At 35.1% G+C, this 22,074-nt stretch overlaps 1 protein-coding gene across 2 annotated transcripts in view; it reads left to right on the top strand.

The window, feature by feature from the left end:
- Positions 1-22,074, top strand: part of LOC104853267 (transmembrane protease serine 11E) — a 129,315-nt gene that overhangs the window by 60,155 nt on the left and 47,086 nt on the right. Inside the window, exons 7-8 of one of the 2 annotated variants that reach the window (XM_010611172.2) lie at positions 546-697; positions 20,503-20,627. In XM_010611172.2, the coding sequence (XP_010609474.1) occupies positions 546-697; positions 20,503-20,627 (277 nt within the window). Of the gene's footprint in view, positions 1-517; positions 698-20,502; positions 20,628-22,074 lie in introns of both variants that reach the window. The other variant, XM_010611173.2, reaches the window with a different exon arrangement.

Below are 22,074 nucleotides of genomic sequence, written 5' to 3'. Positions count from 1 at the left end.
TTTCCAGTAGAATGATGCCATGAAATTTTAAGATGCACTCTTCTAATCTCTATTGTATTTTCAATGGTTTACTTTTAATTTTTTATTTAGAAAAAAAATTTTAATATATCTTCTAGAAAGGGAAAAATGTCTTTCAGGTTCCACATTTATACATGACAATTCTTAAAGACAGCTTATTTATAATTAATGCAAAAGGAAAACTTTTGTTACATGCATGACACAGTGGAAGACATGTCAGGTTAGTTTTAAAAATAGTGGTGTTCATCTTCGTGTGATGGTTCATTATATGATTTTGACTAAGCCATTTAACTTAATTAAACCTCAGTTACTTCCCTGGAAACATAAGGAGGCTGAGTGGAATGACTCTGAAAATTCTTTCTAGATTTAAACCTCTGACCTTTCTGAAAATTCTGCCCTATGCTAATTTAAAAAATGGATTTTAAATTCCTACTCCAGGAAAGTGTTTATGAATTATTTTTGCTCTTGATCCCTATAAAATTTGTCTTTGTTCTCTTAGATGCCAAAAAAATTCTCTTCTGTACTAGCCAAGACTCGTCAGGCTGGTTCTGCTTGGATCATCAGTGACTTCTTTCTTCACCTCAATCCAGCCTACAGAGTCACCGATGGGGCTGAGAGAACCACTGACTGCAGTCGTCCATCTCCGCAGGGCTCTTCCTCCTCAGACAGCAATGTATCCGTAAGTTCTCTTCTCTTTTCTTCCTCACAGTAACTTGTTTACAGGGACATGAACTACACCAGAGAATATGTAGATCTCCAATTCATGTATTTACTATTTAGCATAGAAAAATATTTTTTATATTTTACACAACATTATGTGAAGAAGTAGTCTTGAATTCTTTCCATATTGGTGATTCCTCTCCTCTTCTGTCCCATCCATTGCAGTGTTTCCTCAGAGGGGCTTTACAATGTGGAAAGGTATAGTACATGGTGTTGTGGCTGCTGCCTTTTGGTCTCAAAAAGAATAGAATGTGTTTTTAACTTGGACTTTATCTGACTTTATTCTTATTTCAGAAGATATTTGTGAGAAAAATATAAATTTGAAACCATGCAAATCAAAATTATGTTTATTTCTGTAGGAAAATAGCTTAAAATATAAAAATTATAGATATTTTGAAAAAATAAATAATTCACGAGGATTGTACAACTAAATTATCCTAGTCAGGTTTTAAAAATAAACCCAGTCAGATACTTCTCTGTTGTTCTCTTTAATAGCTAGAAACTAACTACTAACAGGGTTTTAGTGTATTAATTTGGACTCAGAATAATTTTATCTTCAGATTGAAATTTATCTTCTCTGACATACTGATGTATCATTTTAATTAATTTATAATCTGAGAAGAAAAGTGTTTGAAAATGTAAAACTTCTAATGGAATCTGTAGTCTTCCTCTAGGAGGGAAAAATAGGTTCTGTCACTAACAGATGTTTAACATGTTTTTTGTTTTTTTTTTTAGTGGAATTACGTACATGTTTTTTAAGAGAAGTTTAATGCTATTTCATAATATTACAGATTTAGCCAGAATTCTCCAGGCTCCGTGCATTTGTAAGCACTCCTCTATAATCCATAATGGCTTTGTGTCCTACTTTCTTTCCCTTCATTATCTTTTAAGACTATTACTTAAGAAAACAATCCTTCAAGAAAACTTGCATTGAGCTCAGTACAGTACATAAATATATTCTAGGCCTTGTCTATGTTAGATTTAAGTGAGTCTATATTTGATGTAAAGTCTGTACATATTTAGATGAAGATGAAGGGAATATTCAAATGAAACAAAATATGCAATTTTAATTTCTAGTTAAGAACTTTCTTTCGAAGTATATCCCATGTTCCACATGTTAGAGTCAGTAAATTCTAAGAATTTTTTCTTAGAATTTTAATAATTCTAATTATTAAAAGTTCTTATTAAAAGTAGAGATGTTTGGCTCCTATCCCAGAAATTCCAGTGAATCTCTGGATGAGGCCTAGCAATCTTATTTACAACATTTATACAATGTAATTCTTACTCATTCTAAAGTTTGAGAAGAGCTAATATGGTGTGGATATAAAAAAACAAAGGAGTCCGGGCATGGTGGCACAAGCCTGTAATCCCAGCACTCAGGAGGCTGAGGCAGGAGGATCGCTGGGAGTTCAAGACCAGCCTGGGCTAGTTCCAGGTCATTCTCAACTACATAGTGAGACACTGTCTCAAAACAAAACAAAACAAAACAAAATGGAACTTGTAAGGTTGAAAGAAATTAAAGTATGAATGAAATAACTCCAGTTTTGAAAAGAAATCACCTTTTGTTTTATTTAAATTGGCATAATAATATATTAAGGGGAGGTGCTGTCTCCTTAGTCACCTTCCCCTCCAGGGAAGAAAAGTATCATTTATGCTGCATAGTGGCGATTAAGGAAGTGCGGGTACTCTGAAGGTAAAGAAATTGAAGGAAGGACACATATTATTTTGGTGGTTTGTGCCAAACAGGGAGGCTAGTCCTAAATCCCCCCCCTTTTTCTTAAATTTATTGGAAAATGCAGTTCAACAAGCCAAGACCAAATGCATATCTAAACACTACAACAACTTCTGTTACTAAAAAAAGGCCAAAACAGCAGGCCTAATTATTGCCTAAGTATTTTGCCAATTTGATTCTGCTGCTATTCCTATTTTTTAGAGATACGTGAAGTACTTTATGTGATTCATAATTTTAAAAAACTTTACAAAGCTCTTTCATTTTTGTCATCAAAATAATACATTTGAGAGATTTGTAAAAATGAGCATCCTGGGGGCTGAGATCCTGGGCAGAGATTTCCCACGAGAATCAAGGGGTCCTGGTCAGACTATAGCTCTGGCTCTTTCCCAAGACGAAGGTGGCCACACCCACAGTGCTTTCCCAAGGTGATGGTGGGCTTTTCACCCCCTCTGCTTGGTGTCCACCAGGGTACAGTGGTGGCTTGGGGGAGCTGTGGTGAAGGTGCCTGACGGTCCTTACATTTAGGTTCCCGGAGCCCTTGGCTTATGAATGTGGTTCTTCCTTTGTGGGCAGGTGGCAGAGATCTCATGTGGTTTGAAGGAAATTTTTATTTCTAAAGTAAAAATAAAATTACAGTGAAGTACTGTGGTATGCCTGAGTCACTTTAGGAAAACTTCAGTCAAGTCTCTGGCCCCAGATTTTCTTTAAAAATCTTTTAGTTTACAGAATAAAAAAATCTCCATGTAAAATTGATGTGGCAGTGTCATCCCCTGATAGGACGCTATGGTGACATTTGGACACTGCATTGAGGAATAGGACAAGAATTGCTTCATGATTGTGCTACACATATTTAACGCATACTCATTTCTTTTTCAACTGTGATCCGTCCTTATCCACGTAACAACACTGCGTAAGTTCTCACTGTGTCGTGAGTCCTGTGTGGATTCACATCATGTAGATCATGTAGTACTTTATAAAGTAGTATTTTATTGAATTTTGGTCATACTTTCAGAAGTATTTATCATTATCACTCCTTTTAAAAAATAAGTGGACTATGGCTCAGATTATCTGAGCTTATTAAGTGTTGGTACCAGAATCCGAACCAGGCCTTTGTCGTTTTAAAATCTAAGTTTTCCCTTTTCCTCCTTGTCTCCTCCAAGTGGGAGCTAACAGTGGAGTCTTTGGAATGTTTATACTATAAAAGAAAATTAGACAACATAAACACACATATGTACATTGAGAAAATATGAGGATGTAGGCAAATAAACAGAGAATATGGAGATTGATATGAAATTGTGCACATATATTCTGGTTGGAGAAAAAGCAGGTGCATAATTTTACTTTTATTTGTGGGCTTTCAATACGTTTTGAAGAATGCACCTAGTGCCTTACTTAATTTTCTTAAAAGCACCTTTGTATTTAAATAAGTCATACATGTGACCTAACTTCTGCACTATGTCAAAAGTAATCAGTGATTGACTCTACAGCAGATCAATTACACCATCCCTGTTCTCTGAAAAGAGATTACAACATTTTCTATATTGTGAAAATTGAGTTTATCCTAGTGCAACCTTTCTTGGAGCTAATTCAATGGTCAGGCATAAATGTAACTAATGGAGCTTTGTTATTCCATCTTTGTTTTCTGTTTTCTCTAAAAATACGTCACTGCCTCAAAAAGAATAAAGAGATTCACTCAGAAAAAGTAGCACTTTTTAGGCATCCAAATTAGCACTGACACTTATACGCACATCTGATAGCTTTACAGGCTTGAGCATGGGGTGAGCTGAGCAGCTGTGGAGCAGGTCTTCTGAGATGGTCCGTGAGTGATGAGCCAGAAAATCGCACTTGTTTTATGGCTGTGTCAAGGTGAAGGCTTCATGAAACTTCGTTAAGAAATTTTCCAGGAATGCTCCCCTGGGTCTTCTCTTTCTGAAGATATGGATGAGATTGTAAGGAATGGTCTTACACAGTCAGGCAATCAGTTTGACATCCGTGGACTAGAGAGTGGGAAGGGCTCGATGACTGAGAAACAAAAATGGGCCTCAGGGAGATGCCGTGTATGTCACTCTACACCATCATTCTCAGAGGCTCCCATGTGTGGGTGATTTCTGAGATTTTTTAGAATAAAAATTTTTAGATGACAGAGCTAGTCTTAGGAGAATCCAAAACACCATAGTATCATTAAATTATAGTTATAATCTTTTATCTGAAGCTGTCAGATAATGTCTTTTCTGAAACTATGAAAGCAGACTCAGAAGTATTTAGCACTTTGTATAAAGTTGGCTGTGAGTCAGTGCAGGCCAAAATAATTATTGCTATCATTTGCTTCAAACATACTATGGGCCACCTATCCTCCTAAAACATCATATATGTTTAATCTTTATAACCAGCTCTGGTTATATTATTATACCCATTCTACAGATGAGGAAATTGAGATTCAGACAGACACCATTTTTGCCCAGGGGTAATACATGGAAGAACTGGGAATTAACCAAGGTCTTTCTGACTACGGAGATGATGTTTTTAATCACTGTGCTATACCTTCTTCACTCTGTCTCTTTGGTTTACACAGGTTATTTTACTACTCTGGTTTAATTGTGTTAATGTGTTAAAATATGTAAAATTTACATTTTCGAGGAATAATATTATTATTCCATACATAATCTTTGAAATCAATCAGTCTTTGAGAATGGTAGACATCTGCATTCTATCTGCATTCTACAAAGTAAAGGAATAAAACACTCCAAGATCAGATAATTTGCATGTGACCACAGGAATGGTGAGTCAGTTGGTATCAGAGGTAGAATCTGTGTTCCCAGAACACCTGTGTACTGAGTTCACTATAGTCAAATAGAATACAGATGACCACGTGCCCTAAGAAGTATCGTTATCATTATTACTAATACCATTCTATTTGTATAAAATATATGGCCCTTTTGTAATTGACAAAAACTGTATTTATCATGTACAGCATGTTGTTGAATATATATATATATAATATGTTATAAAATATAAATTTATAAACATAAAATATCATATATCTATTAGAATGGCCAGATTGAGCTAATTACCATACACATTACCTCCAGCAGATTTTTAATGTTGTTATTATTTTTCAGGGACATATGCATTGTTATCTGTTATCCCCATGTTGCACAGTAAACCTCTCAGACATACTCCTCCTGGCCAACTGAAATTCTGTACTGTAATGTCATTTCTTGTGTGCTGAAAGTGTGTTTGGGAATGTGTAATGAAATTCAGAATGCATATAGAGCAGGAATAAGAATATTCCCTGGTTTTTGTGTATGTAACAAACACAACACACTTCCAACATAGGTTTCTTCAGTTGGTACTTACCAGCCAACCCTGTGAGGCAGATAACTTTAATATTACCATGACTTTCTTTACATGGAGGGAAACCAAAGGTTAGAAAGACCAAAATCTTTACTTTCTCTGAGTAGGTGACAGGCAGGACTGAAGTCCGAGTCTTCTTGTCCTTTCAGACATATGTGAGGCATCTTGAGGGATTTTTTAATACACACCAAAAACAGCTTAATTAATTTAAGAAATTGCTTATCATTATATTTTCTTTTTTTTTTAGATAGTGATGTCTTCTTTTAATATTATTATTTTATCATTCCTATCTCTGAAGTTTTTTCTGGCTTTGAAGCCTGTTTTCTTTCTTTTTTTTTTTTTCAGATTTAATTGAGTTTATTGGTACATTTTAGGGATACAGTACAGCTACATTCATTGTTGGGATCTTGTACCTCTACATGACAAGTCTTGATTCTCATTTTTTCCCCTTACCCCTGCCCTCCCTTCACCCCCTCCTCCCCTCCCCATCTACAAACACTGGGGAAGGGTAATAAGGGAAAAGAAAAAAATGTGAGACAATGAAAAGATGGAAATAAAATGTTTGCTTATCATTATAATAGAAAAAATAATAACAATAGTATCTATTGAGTATTTGATGTGCATCTGGAAGGTGCCAATGTCTCTGTGTTATTTTATTTAACTCTAGGAAGAACCTTTATGAGTTAGATTTTATCACTATCCCCATTTGCAAATTGGGAAATTTAGGCTTGGGGAGAATGTGTCACTTTCTAGAGTCACCAAGATAATGAGAAGCAAAATCAGGACTCAACCCAAGCTGTTTGTTTTGTGAGGCAAGAAAATGACTCATTTGCATATCTAGCCCATGGCTTCTCCTTTCCCCCATTTAAAAAAAATTTAGAATAAAAGTTAATTTTAAAAGGAAGTTTTGTTACTTATATACATTAAAAACATTGTATATGTTATGTGTGACCCAAGACAATTTCTCCTCTCTCAAAAATGAAAATCAAGAAACTGTGGGCTGGGGATAGGACACACTTTTAGGAAAGTTTGTTGTAAGGAGATTCATGATTGGGAACTTGGTCTCCTGATATATTACCATTACATTTATTATTTGTATTTTTAAAAAGTTATTTATTTATTTATTTGGTACTGAGGATTGAACTCAGGACCTTGTGCTTGCGAGGCGTATGGCAGAACTACTGAACTAAATGCTCAACCCTATTATTTGTATTTTAAAATCATCTTGATTTGATTACTGAGTGATAAAAATAACAATAAATTCAATGTGATGGAATTTCACTGTGTTTAATGTGAAACAAGTCTCAAGATAGGAAGTGTTAGGCTAATAGGAAAACTCATAAAGTAAATAGATACCTAGGTTAATTTCATTCTTATCTTTCTTTTCCCCTACCCCTCCCACTTCCCCTTTCACAAAAGAAAAAGAAAAAAATAGAAACAAAGTCTTTGTAGATAGGGAGGGATGGAGGGATTGAGGGGAGGGCAGGGGAATAAGAAGCAAGATGGATTATGTAAAGGTACAAATTTCCAACGATGAATGTCATTACACTGTATACCTTACATATACCAGTAAAATTAATTAATTAAAAAAATAGATACCTAGGCTTCTATTATCACATTGTTCTACCAAAATGAACATGTCTTCCCAGCCATGACCTAATAAGGTTGCCTAGCTCAAACTAATGCATATATAGTTTAGCTATGAAAGGCACACCAGGATTTTAGCCACAAGAAGAAAGAGTCCATTGGTCAGAACTTACTCATATGGTGATTCCAACAGATGAGGGATATTATCCCATGTTCCAGGTAGCTCTGTTCCTATCGGGGGGGGGGGTTGATTATGAAGGAGGAAGAACAAATACAAGTATAGGCACCTAGGACTGTCAACAGTAGATACAGAGATAGATTCCTTCGTAATGAACAGGAAGCTAATGGGTATATGGTTCTGAAGTTTAGATACATCAGCCGTAGTTATAGATATGGTGGCTGTCAGTTTAGGTACAAATTAAAGTTGTAGACATTGGTAACTAAAAATATTTGGCTACATTGGATAAAATAATACTTCCTCTCAATTTTATGGTATTAGTGCATAGAAATGCTACCTCATTCTAATATAAATCAGCATGTTTCACTAAATGTTATGAAAATGATAATATATTAAAGTATAATTAAGTTCAAGTGCATATACAGTGAACAACTTCAAAGATCACATATTGAAAATTAAAATTCATCACCTATACTGTATTATAAGCAAGTAATTATGGCAGGAAATTCATGAAATAAAGAGACTCACTTTTGGGAACAGTTATGAAAACAGTAACAGTGTCTACATAAATTAATTCATCAGATAAAAGAATTTCTAGATTATTTTAGAGGTTGTTGGTTATGACTTAACAGTGCTTGCCAGTTAACAGCAACTGGAGGACACCAAGGGTTGCAGCATATGTTCCAACTGGCATATTCTCATTTCAAGGGCTACCAGGATATAGGTATTTTGAAACTAGCTTAGGATACAAGCAGTAAGGAAGTATCACTTCCTTGTGGGTTTAATACTTGATTTATTTCAAATGGCTAGCAATATCTTAGTTTGCAAACTATTGCAAATTATCTCACATTGTGGTCAACAGGTATATGCATATATATAATTATATATAATATATATAATTTAAATCATATATTTGAATAATAATATGAAGGTCAATATTTTTATAAATGTTGAATCTTGATTGTAATAGCATGAAGCATTTCTGGGTTATTTGAGGCATACAACATTAGCTTTGGTGGAAATGGAAAAGAATCTGGATCCACTTAAATCCTCATTAAGTCTTGTAAAAATTAAGAAATCAAAAACATATAAAGTCATACAAATAGAAGCGAGGGGATCTAGAACTTGTGTGATGTTGAATATCCTCTCATATTTCTCATCTGTTCTAAAAAGGACTGAGACCTAGGTCACTTGTCTTCCAGTTCAGAGCTACTTCCACTGTTCAAGCCAACTTTCGTAAGAGGTCTCCAGACAAAAATCCTGAAGTATATTCAGTAGAAACAAAGATTATTTTACATGGAACCTCTTGTCCTGGTTCTTTGAGATAACTCCATATTGATTTCCACAGTGGTTGCACCAGTCTGCACTCCCACCAACAATGGAGAAGGGTTCCTTTCTCCCCACAACCCCACCAACATTTGTTATTAGGGGAAGTGAAAGGAAATGAGGGAAATGAAAAAAATCTGAGAAAATGAAAAAATGGAAATAAAGATTTTGTGAATAGGGAAGGGAGAAGAGGGTGAAGGGAGGGCAAGTTACAGGGAAAAATGGGAACCAAGATCTGTCATGTAAAGATACAAGTACCCAATGATGAATACAACTGTACTTGTACTTAAAATGTACCAATAAACTCAATGAGAAAAACAAAAACAAAAAGAACAAAACACATGCACACACACACACACACACAAATATTGTTTTACAGAAAACTTCTGATAGTCTGGAGCTCTATATTAGCATCCACAAGTGTGTCTCCAGCTCAGGTTTCTTAACCATTTTTCTTTTGATATCTTTCTGTGACATATTGGCATACTATCTGTTAATTCTCAAGTTTTTTTCTACATTCTCAAGTCTAGAATTCCCTGTCTGGCTACAGTGACATCCCCCATCTAATTTGCTGGGGGAAACAGCTGCTTTTAAAGTTGCTTACTTAAATCATTCCCAGATCATGCCAATTTATTATCTTGAACTGGAAAGAGTTTGAGGAAAGGCAAACAATGTATTAGTGAAATTAAATTTTATAATAGCTCAATAAGTCTATAAATCCATACATTGTATTTCTGTACCTAATTTATCTATAATGATAAACTTCTACAGGTCAGGAAAACTATCAATATAAATATCAGTTTGGAATAACCTTGCTTCATTTTATCTGATGGGAGATAAATAAAGCCTTTAATGATGACACAATGAAGATCAGAGGCATTTCTTACTAACATTTATATAATACACCTATCTAGCAAAGTCTGATGATATCCTATCAGTCTTCACAACTTCCTATTAAAGCAAGTTGCAGAAAAGATATTACTTTTATGATTGGGTGAATACAAGATTGGTTAAATTACTGGTCTGCTTAATAGTTAATAACTGATAGGGTTTTCTGTTACTTGCAATATTAGCTAAGAATTTACAGCAGTAGTAAGCAATATTGTATATATATATTTTGTTTGTTTGTTTTGTTTTGTTGAGACAGGGTCTCACTATGTAGTTGAGATTGACCTGGAACTCACTATTTAGCCCAGGCTGGTCTCGAACTCACAGCGATCCTCCTGTCTCAGCCTCCCCAGTGCTGGGATTAAAGGTGTGTGCCATCACGCCCGGCTAATATTATAGTTTTTAAAATTCAATTTTATGCCTACTATTGCAATAATCTTTAGATATTTTATAATGTAATAATGCCTTCTAGAGCCATTTAAAAATAATTATAACATGTCAAATACTTTTAAAAATATACTACTGGTATATATAAATAATTTTACATACCTTTTGCATCAAATTACAGAATAGTAATTTCTCCCATTTGCCAGTATTGAGGGACATATTAAAAGTGCTATACTAAGGAGGGGAAGAGGGGTAGAAAGGAGGGGAATGGGAAAAAAAAGAGGAATCAAGATATATCATGTACAGATACAAATTATCTATGATGAATGTGATCATTATGTATATCTAAGTTGTACCAATAAAATTAATTTATAAAATAAAAGTAGTATAAAGCTAGATTTTGTTTTTATGTTAGTAGTAGAAGATGTTATTCATGACATTGCATAGTATTCTTTTTATGAGGAACTAAGAATTATATCACTACTGAACAGCTGCTCTGGTTTTCCTTAGGTGTGCCTTGAAGATTGTACCTGAACAGGATTTGTTTGTTTATTTTGATTTTGCTTAGCTTTGTTTTGACTTCACTTCTAGAAAGCTACAGTTTTGTGGCCCAATTTAATGGAAATTTCTATATGTGAATTACGTTACATACATAATCTTTAGTACTGTTTCCATTTTAGGTTTTTACTTAGTGTTTTGCTTTCTTCTTGCATTTCTAAATTTAATTTAATACTACATATACATGTGTACACACACACAAACCACATGCACAGTATATATTCATATACTTCCTTAAAACAGTCTGGTATAAGGTGGGATATAGATAAAAATATTTATAGTAAAAACAGTGAATTTCCTATTGTTTATATTGCTACCATAAAAAGAAAATATAAAATAATTTTCTGGCAACGAGACTATAAACTTGTTATAATTATAACCTCTTTATAGAAACTGTTCATAATTATCATTATAGGATGTACACACACTATGATTCAAACTAAGAGCCAATCTAAAGCTATAAGATATTTTAAAGATGTGTTCTGTGTGCCTGTGAACTGGAAAGAAATGTTATTTGTGATTTTTTATAAGGAGTAATTTGCTTGTGTTTGCTTTTTAAAATAGCAATAAAAATATGATTCATGCACACATATAGACTTTTTATTTTGTTTCTTCCTTGGAAATGTTGATAGCCTTGTGTTCTAGAAGCAAAAGTGAGTGAAGATTTTACCATGGTCTGCTGGTGTGAATTTTCGACAAAATAACATTTAGGTGGAGCCTTTGGAGAGGACAAGGAGGCACAATTGTTTGTGCTAAGTGATTGCCAAATGCATAATAAATATTGAGTAAACATTAGTTAATGTTTCATATCATAGGCAGACTTAGGAAATTCATAATGTCATGAGATATTAGGTGCTACTTCATTGTGGTATTGTTGCTTTGTTTTTGCTTTGACAGTATAATATGCTGTCCACAACTCCAAATAATATGTGGCTCTGGAAACTAAGGTCTCCTTATTTGCATTTGTTTCTGTCTATATTATAACCACAGTTTTATGATAGAAAAAATAAAATACACAGTTGGAAAAACATGCATTTTAAATACAGGTTTAATAGAAATATTAGCCACAGTTCTTGATAATTATATGAAATGTTTTCTGAGGTTACACCTTACTTAATAACAACTATTTTCACAAGGTCGGCCTTTTTTTTCTGGTGTGTAATGTTTTCTGAGGTTACACTTTATTTAACAGCAACTATTTTCACAAGTTCTGACATGTCTTTCCATTTGTGTAATTGTCCAAGTTATTTTCTGGAACTATGGCAACTCCAAGTACATTAGAAACTATTGAAAGTACACTGTAGAACTGACAAATAATTGGATCAGTTAGTTTTAGTCAACTCCAACTCCTCTTGTGAATATTTTTATAGCACATGGTTAGCAGATTGTATAAAGAAATACTCCAGTCCCAGGCTCAGGTAGCTTAAACTATGTCTTCACTGTGATAGCTATGGGCGAGAGGACTGACCAGAACAGAGGGGAGTCCATGAGGCTTTTGTGATACAAGTAGATCAGGCTCTAAGTTACTCCACATAGGAGGTAGCAGGAACAAAGGCAAAGGGCTCTGAAAGAGTGAGGGGATGCTTTGCTAAGGAAATAGCTTGGATTTAAGTAGTCTGCACGCCTTCTAACAAGACACGGCTTCTAACTCCTCAGAGACTGAGGAGCCAGCAGAGAACACTGTAACCAAGTTATAAGACACAATGTAGTGAGAATTGGCAGAACAAGTTCAGTGGCAGTGGGATTGGTGACAAACACATTAGATTTACCATAAGCATGAAATGATCATAATAGCTTCCCAATAAAACCGGCATCAACTTGTAGGTTGTCACTTAAGCCAATGACCAGTAAGCTATGGCCCAGGGACCATTCGGGCCCACTACCTGCTTTGTATGACTCTTTGAGCTAACAATGTTTGTTTGTTTGTTTGTTTGTTTGTTTGTTTGTTTTGTCAGCTTTAATTTAGTTTATTGGTACATTTTAGGGATACAGTATAGTTACATTCATTGTTGGGATCTTGTACCTCTACATGACAAGTCTTGGTTCTCATTTTTCTCCTTGTCCCTGCCCTCCCTTCACCCCCTCCTCCCCTCCTCATCTACAAACACTTTATTTTCATCTTTTCATTATCTCACATTTTTTTCTTTTCCCTTATTACCCTTCCCCTACACATCCCACCTTCCCTACACCTTTAGCTCCTTTCTTCCCATTTCTAAATGTCAGTAATCTTATTAGGATCTTATGTATTATTGCAGATTATTCACACCAGGGAAAGTATTCGGTATTTACACATGTGTGACTTATTTATTTCACTTAGGAGTATATCCTCAATATTGAGACAGGGTCTCCCTTTGTAGTTCAGGCTGGCCTTCAATTCACTATATAGTCTCGACTTGCCTCAGACTCACTGTGATCCTCCTGTCTTAGCCTCCTGAGTGCTGGGATTACAGGTGTGCATGGCCACACCCAGTTCTGATTTTCATATTTTTAATGGTTGAAAATAGATCAAAATAAAATTTTATGATAAGTGAAAATTAGGTAAGAAATTTAAATTTTAGTCTCCAGAAATGAAGTTCTGGAACACAGCCATGTTTATTTCATTATGTATTATATGTATTGCTATTTTGTTTTACAATGGTAGAGTCGAATGATTGTAACAGGAAACGTGTAGCCTGGAAATCCAAAACAGTTGTTACCTGGGCTTTCACCCAAAAGTTGGCTGAACTCTGGCTTAAGAAGCTGATGATAACTCTTTGGAGCCACCAACATTATAGATATAGTGAATGCGTGTATCAAAGGAGCTTGGCTGGACTGACCCAGAGAACATGAAAAGTGAGAGTATCAGTGCTGCTTGCTCTGAGAAAGAAGGGACGCATTCTTGCCCAGTGTTCTGTGGATCTCATCCAGATATGATTTCCTCTTAAGCACCACTAGACAATTTATTTTCTAGTGTTTGCCATGGAGGTTATTTGCAGTAGGACAGCATTTTCTTCCCTTGGCTTATTGTTACTATTTTTTTATCACTGTTCCAAAAAGTGACACATTCAGAGGTGATAATGATAATATAACATCAGACCTAATAATATATACCCATAATTTTACTGCCATCTTCACCTATCTTGTCGCTGCTTTATCAATTAATTGCATGTTACCCCACATTGGAAAAAATGTCATAGTAAGGAAGTAGTTTGATAACACTGAAATAATAGAATTCAGGAAGTCTACTTGAAAGTGAATTTAGGAGACTCAGTTTTAACAGCAGTAGATAATGATTGAAGAAATATTTATTCTCTTGCAGGAGAGAGTTAATTATATATGTTCCCCTTCATTTTACTAACTTTTTGAGCATGCTTTCTAACAAAAATCCAATTTGGAAAAATTTAGCATTAAGTTACTTTTTTTTTCTCATTGAGTTTATTGGTACATTTTAGGTATACAGTACAGTTGCATTCATCTTTGTGATCTTGTACCTTTACATGACAGGTCTTGGTTCTCATTTTTTCCCCATACACCTGGCCTCCCTTCACCCCTTCCTCCCTTCCCTATTTCCAAATACTTTATTTCAGTGTTTTCATTTTCTCACTTTTTTTTCTTTTCCTCATTACCTTCCCTTACCCATCCCACTTTCCCTACACCTTTAACCCTTTTCTTCCTATTTCACATTGTCAATTATATCATTAGGATCTTATGTACCATTATAATTTTTCATACCAGAGAAACTATTCAGTATTTATACATGTGTGACTTATTTATTTCACTTAGGAGTATATCCTCAATATGCATCCATTTTCCTATGAATAAATCTAATTTCTCATTCTTTATGGCTGAGTAGTATTCTATTTTATAGAAAAACCACATCTTCTTTATCCAGTCTCCAACTGATGGGCAAATGGGCTGTTTCTAAGTTTTAGCTATTACAAACTGTGCTGCTGTAAACATAGGTGCACATATATCACTGTGATATGATTACTTGCTGAGAGAAAGAGAGAAAAAGAATTAAATGGTAAATTATACCTAAATAAAGATAAGAGAAAAAATAGAATAGGGTGAACTGGCTTGAAAATCAATGCCACATGATTGAGAAAGGAGCTTCAAATCCAAAATGCAAGGGCAGTTCTGTATACAAAAACCAATAAATGTAATCCAACACATAAACAGAAGCAAGTACAAACATCATATAATCATCTCCATAGGTGCAGTAAAAGCCTTTGATAATATCCAATATCTGTTCATGATTAAAACCCTGAAGAAAATGGATACAGAAGGACTTTATCTCAATTTGATAAAAGCCATTTACAACAAACCTACGGCCAACATGATAAACGAGGAAAAACTGAAAGATTCTCCTCTAAAATCAGGAACAAGAAAAGATGTCTACCATCATCACTCTCATTCAACATAACCCTGGAAATGTTAGCCAGAGCAATCAGGCAAGATAAAGAAACAGAAAGGATATGTATAGGAAATGACACAGTCAAAATGTCATTATTTGCAGATGACATTATTTTCTCCTTAAAAAACCCAAAACATTTCATTAAAAGGCTCCTAGAGGGCTGGGGATTTAGCTCAGTCGTCCTGCCACCTGCCTCGCAAGTGCAAAGTCCTGAGTTCAATCCCCAGTACCACACACACACACACACACACACACACACACACACACAAAAGACTTCTAAAATTGATAACCAAATTCAACAATGCAACAGGTTCCAAAATCAACACGCAAAAATCAATGGTGTTCCTATACACTAATAATGAATTCACTGGGAAAGAAATGAGGAAAACTATACCATTGACAATAGCATCTAAAAGAATTAGATACTAACCTAACCAAGGAAGTGAAAGGCACCTTTACTGAAAATTACATCACTGAAAAAGGAGACTGAAAAGGACTGTTAGGTTTTGTGTCTAGATGTCCCCTCAAAGCCTCATGCAGTCATAGGGCTTTTTCAGAGGTGGCTGAATCTAGGGTGTGATGCTTGGTTTAAGAGTGTGTGACTACTAAATCAGTCCACTGAATGGTTTGGCACCCCTCATACACATCTCAGTAGTCAGGGTAAGATAAAAGGGGCAGAAAGATACTGCTAAGATTCTTTTGTTGCTTTTGCTGCCGTGTGAGCACCATGAACTGTTTCTCCTCTGCAATACTCCTTTGCTATATGTCACCCTGTCTCAGAGCCAGCTAATTATGGACTGAAACCTCTAAAAACTATGAGCTAAATAAACCCTTTCCCCTTTAACTTTGGATGTTAGGTATTTTGTCTCAGTAATGAGAGAAAAGTAACTAAGACAAGGGCATTAAAGTGGAAAAACACTCCACATTCCTGAATAAGCAGAACTAATGTAGTCAAAATGCAACACTTCCAAAACTGATATAGATTTAACACAATCTCCATCAAAATATCAACAAATATAGCAAAAACAATAAAATTTTTATATGGGACCAGAAGAAACTTAAAATAAAAGAAATTCTGGGTAAGATTAGCAAAGCAAGAAGTATCACAATCCCAGACTTGAAATTCTATTGCAAGCTACAATGATTAAAAAAACCATGTAACTGGCACAAAAACAGCATGTGGATCAATGAAAGAGAACAGAAGAAGCAGAGACAACCTAAGACACATTAAGCTCTTTGGTCTTTGACAAAGGGCCCAAAAGCATACACTGGAAGAAAGATAGCCTCTTTAATAAATGGTTCTGGGAAAACTAGATGTCCCCATGCCAAAGACTGAGTCTAGACCTATAGATTTCACCATGTACTAAACTAAAATCAAAATGGATCCAAGAGCTAAACGTTAAAACAGAAACACTTAAACTGCTGGATGATAAAATAGGTTCAACTCCTGAAGATATAGCCATAGGCAAGGACTTTCTGAACAGAGCCCCAATGACACTAGAATTAATACCTCGAATCAATAAATGGGATTGCATCAAATTTAAAAGCTTCTACACAGTGAAGGAAACAACTGACAGAGTGAAGAGACAATTTACAGAATGAGAATAATTGTTTTGGCAGCAATAGATTGGACAGAGGACTAACTCAAAATAATTAATCCCTCATAATAAAAGACCCAATAAAAATGGGCAACTAAAATGAATGTACACTTTTCAGAGGAAATAGAAATAGCCAATAAATACATGAAGAAATGCTCAATATCACTGGCCATTAGAGAAATGCAAATTAAAACATTACTGAGGGACCATCTTCCTCCACAAAGAATGGCTATCATCATCAAAAAAATGGAATAACAAATGCTAGTGAAGCTGCTGGGAAAAAGAAACCCTTCTCATTGTTGGTGAGAATATAAACAGTACAACCACTGTGCAGATCATACATGCATATTCCTCAAAAACTAAAAGTAGAAATCAATTTGACTGAGCCATATCCTATGTATCTTCCTGAAAGGATCAAGAAATCATCATATCACAGTGATACATTTATACCCATGTTTATAGCAGCACAATTTATGATAGCTAAGTCTTGGAAGCAGCCTCTGAGTCCATCAACAGATGAGCAGATAAAGAAAATATGGTATTCATACACAATGGAATATTAGGGTAGACTTGAGCCATTCGTTGGTAAGTGGATGCAGCTGAACACCATAATGTTAAGTGAAATAAATCAGACACACAAGTTTAAATATCACATTGTCTGTCTCATTTGAGCTATCCAGACTATAAATAAAGAGCAAAATAAAAGATAGATAATAGGAAGTCAAGATGTCTTTTTCAAATTAAAAGGGGAACAAGAGATGCAGGGAGCTGGAGGGAAGGAAGGAAAAGATGAAAAAAAGAGAACTGAAGAAAAAATGGAAATAGAGCTTTGAAAATGGGAAGGAGAACAAGAGTTGGAGGGAACAAGGAAGGATGCTAGGGGAAGGGAGTGAAAAAAGAATTACAGTGTTATGTGCAAGTGTGAACTCCCCATGATAAATGTAATCATTACATAGTTCAAACATCTACTAATAAAATATTTTAAAAAAGATTGACAAAGGAAAATATAATGTTTCATATGACAAACATCCCGATAATGTGGATATCATCATTATTATTAATTTAAATGATTATGATGATAAATATTGCTATTTACACAAGGATTTTTTTAACTTGGAAAAATACTTTATCATTTTTTATTATTACATAACTGATCAGCTTTGGATGTATATGGTATTATAGTTATTGAATTTCATGGGGAGAATATAAGAGAATTGAATCTGCTAGTACAAGAATATATAATACCTAAGTTGATGTGAAGATTCAGAAATATGCTGTGAATTGTTTGTTGGGGTCTTTGATTGGGTTCTCTTTTTCCTTTACTCTATTATACCCCTCTGATCTCCCCTAAGCCCTCAAAGACAGCATATCACCAAAACAGTCTCAAGAAGTATGGGCCAGGAAAGGACTGTGCAGTGTTGCCTTAAAAATGCTAGTGATATGAACTTCACCAAAAGACACATGAGCTCTTCCTCAGTTATTTTTTTCCACACAAAGCCTCTCTTATTCTCTCATTTAATTTAAAAAAAAATCATGATTTTTGTTGTTTTTAAAAATCCAACATAAAACCAAATTAAATATAAATTAAAATGTAAATGCTATTTTATTTCTCATTTTACTTCTTACTGTTAATAATTTTATGTCTTCTATATACTTTGCTCTGCACACATCTATATAGTTTCATTTGATAAAAACTAAGATACAGAATACATATTATTCTGCAATATTTTTCATATTTAAAGGTCAAAAAGTCACCTTTGCATTTCAGTACATGTAGTTTTACACTCCTCAATTAAATGGCCGCACGATTTAGTTTTCTGCCTTAAGTTATTGTAGAAAAATTACAACTTGTCTGACATTTCACAATTCTGTATAATAATAACATGCATTTAATAGTTTTATCATGTTTCCTACAAGCATAAATTCCTATTCTTCACAACATGTGCTAACATTAGTTGAGAAAACCTCCCCTCCTCGTACTCCCCCAAAGCCTTGCTTACTTCTGCTGTATGCATCCCCTTTCTTCTGCAACAGATGAACTGCAAGCATTTAGAAATGCTCAGTTTGGGGAGCTTCTTAAACACAGTTGCACACAGAAGGATAACCTCCTTGAGGAGGAGTATTTTTATACTGCAGCGATCGCCATTTTAGGAGCAGGTGTTTGGGATTCCACTTGGGAGAACTGGAGACGGCAGAGGTTGGGGAAGGGAAAATAAAGTTTCTCTGGCTACAGCTCCATGGGAAAGTCAGAGAAGCAAGGAGAGCAAGGAGCGTCCCTGGAGTCTTCTAGCACACATCGGTGCCTTTGCTGGGGAAGAATACAGCTAGCTAGGCATAGCCACGACGTACTGACAGTGTAGCAGAGAGCAGTGTAACAATACCATCACTTTCTGTCCCGATATCGCTGGAAAATGGGTTCCCTTGATTTTTGTAAGCCAAATTTATTTATTGTGGAATGTTTTGCAGTTTACAAGAAATTTACATATTCATAAGCTTCTTTGGGGTCCCAGAATGCTTTAGTAGACAGAATGGGAACCCTGTACCACAGTGATGGAGAAAGTTAACTCAGAATCTAAACGATGTGTTCAAGTTACAGAGCTGAAAATGAAATAGCTGAACTTGCATTTTAAAAATTCTGCTTGAAAATTCAATTTTCTGCTTTGAGAAGCACATTTTCTTGAAGTCTTCATGTACTAAATAGGCAGTATTGTAGCAAAAAAAAAAAAAGAAGGGCATCCACTGACTTATGAGCCTGTTTATTTACTTATTATTAGTACATATTAGTTATTCAGAAAATTGGATTTCATTGAGTATATGCATATGCATAGTGTGATTATTTTTTACCCTTCATTACCCCCTTTCCCTTTTCCTCTCCCTCCTCATGATCCTTTTCCTCTTCTCTCCTAGTTTCTACTTTTCTGTCATTACTTCAAAAAATTTATAATGATATCATAGACAAACTCCTTAGCTAGATCTCACAAATATTTTATTTTCTGTGACTTTTCAATGTTCTTATAATCCAAGGGGGCAACCACTTACCAATCAAATGAACACCGGTTTGATTAACATGTTTCAGTAGCATATGTTTTTAGAGGCAGAATAAATGGGAAATATTGAGGACATCTCATGCAGAAAATATTCCATGTAGTATCACTCAAGCTGCACGGTACATTTTAGTTCAAAAACTCAGGTTTTAAAAAAGAGAACTCTGATAATCTCTTATGTGCCTCCTCCAAGTTTGGTTTGGAAATAAATCAGAAAATTGCAAGGAGAATAGTGCTATAAATTAACCTGGAAGCTGGTATGGTTCAAGTTATAATGAATTTTTCAGCCTGTTTAAAATTCTAGAGTGTTAGAAACAGGCTTTAAGTAGAAAACCAGCTATTTCATAGCTTATATATAACTGGCTCAATAGGAAATAGCTAATACTTACAAAGCACTTGCTACAGGCCAGGCATCATGACAGGCACTTTAAACACAGTGCCTTCAATCCTTACACTAATTTTTCAAAATAGGTACTGTTACTCTCATCTTTGTATTATGGATGAGGAGACTGAGGTAGAGAGAGGTCAAATTGCTCACCTCAGAACAAGCAGCCTGAACCAAAATCGGCCTCAGCAGCTGGGAATCGGGGTATGCTCCAAGCCAAGTAGTGCACTACTCTGCATATCCTTCATTCCCCGGAAGTATTTGTTTTACCCGAAGCATAGATATGCTGCTCATTGTAATATAACCCATCTACTGTATTTGCTTTCTTCCTCAGGATAGCTGTGGTGAGGGCCAGGAAAAAAGCTCGTGTGCAGCCCTGGGTTATTGGCCTCATCATCTTTTTATCCCTGATTGTGCTGGCAGTGTGCATTGGACTCACTGTTCATTACGTGAGATACAGTAAGTATGAGCTGCCTCGGGAGTGTGTGATTTACCTCACGTACTTCCTGCTTTGCATGCCTCAGGCTTATTCATTAATTCCTATGATTCATTTTCACAGCCAAGACCAAGAAACCTCTGCCTGCTTTGTGCCTCTTTTAATCCCGCAAACTCAAGAAGATTCTTCCTTCTGTCTTTGATGTGGCAATGCCTCTTGTTGGGAATAGTATACTCATTTTCATATTAATTAATAAGGCATAGTTGAGTCTTGAGGAAGACCACAATTTAACTGGAACCCAATATCTTGAGTTATTTGAGGTTGCAGGGCAATCGTTTTGATTTGAAGTACTTTAAGGCTTTGAAATCTTGATATCCAAATAAGCTGATTACACCATGATTAAGGATCATGGAGAAATAGGTTTTATTCAGCTCTAGTGAGTTGGAAAAATGTTCATAGTGATACAGTGTTTAGTAAGTACCTATTTCTATCATTTATATTTTTATCTTGGGATACATTATATGATTAAAGAGAACAAAATATGCTGAGAGGTTTAATTATAAATAGGCTCACTGTATGGTTATCAGATATCTCACTATCAGATGAACTGCTACTTCCTATGTTATTAGAAATGTCTTCAGGGTACTTCCGAACTATTCTTCCATAATATAACAACCCTTCTGAAGTTTTCTTCTACTCTGCTTTGGGTTTTAATTAGTTGACTCAACTATGACCTGTTAGTTTGATATCTCCCTATATGACTAGATTATGCTTTGATGTTCAAGGTCCTGAAACCATAGAAGCTAATCACACTTTATTTTAATTTAACGAGGAATTTGCTAAACACGCTTTCTGTAAAAAGAGCGATCTGTAACCTGTTATCTTCTTTCACTCTCTGCACAAGTCCAATCTTAATTTCAGTAGCAAAGAGCATCACTTCTAAGAAGTTTTTTTAAAAAAAATTTAAAACAGAAGTGTGCATGTGTCGTAAAATTTGCCCACATGTCAGCCTTTGGATTTGAGATATATTCATTTTAAGAATAGAGACCTCTCTGGATCATGCTTTTAATAAAAAAGAATACTAAAATAACTTCACCGTTCTACAGACTTGTTAGGAACATAGTGAGCCCTATCATGTGATAAGCATCGTTATTTCTTCCCATAGATGTCTAAGGCTATAGTCTATTCACTAATATTTCAGAGCTTTACAGAATTCCAGCACATACTGGGTGCTTTATAAGTAAGTTTATTCATATGAACACAGTGAAAACCTGAAAATGTTTTCCTCTAAGCTGTCCCTGGATCTTGTTGTATGGATCATGGGATCAGAAATATACCACACAACTCTCATACTGCCCACACAGTACAGCTGGATAAATGATTACTGCATGTCTTACATTGTGACTTGCCCTCTTTTTGGGAACATAAAGTAATAAAACAGTAGGTATAACAATGAGCATTTAGGAATTG

Source organism: Fukomys damarensis, unplaced genomic scaffold (genome assembly GCF_012274545.1).
Source record: "Fukomys damarensis isolate Sample0158 unplaced genomic scaffold, DMR_v1.0_HiC HiC_scaffold_35, whole genome shotgun sequence".
Lineage (NCBI taxonomy): Eukaryota > Metazoa > Chordata > Mammalia > Rodentia > Bathyergidae > Fukomys > Fukomys damarensis.
The sequence above is the reverse complement of the archived record's forward strand: the minus strand, read 5'-3'. Positions and strand labels throughout refer to the sequence as shown.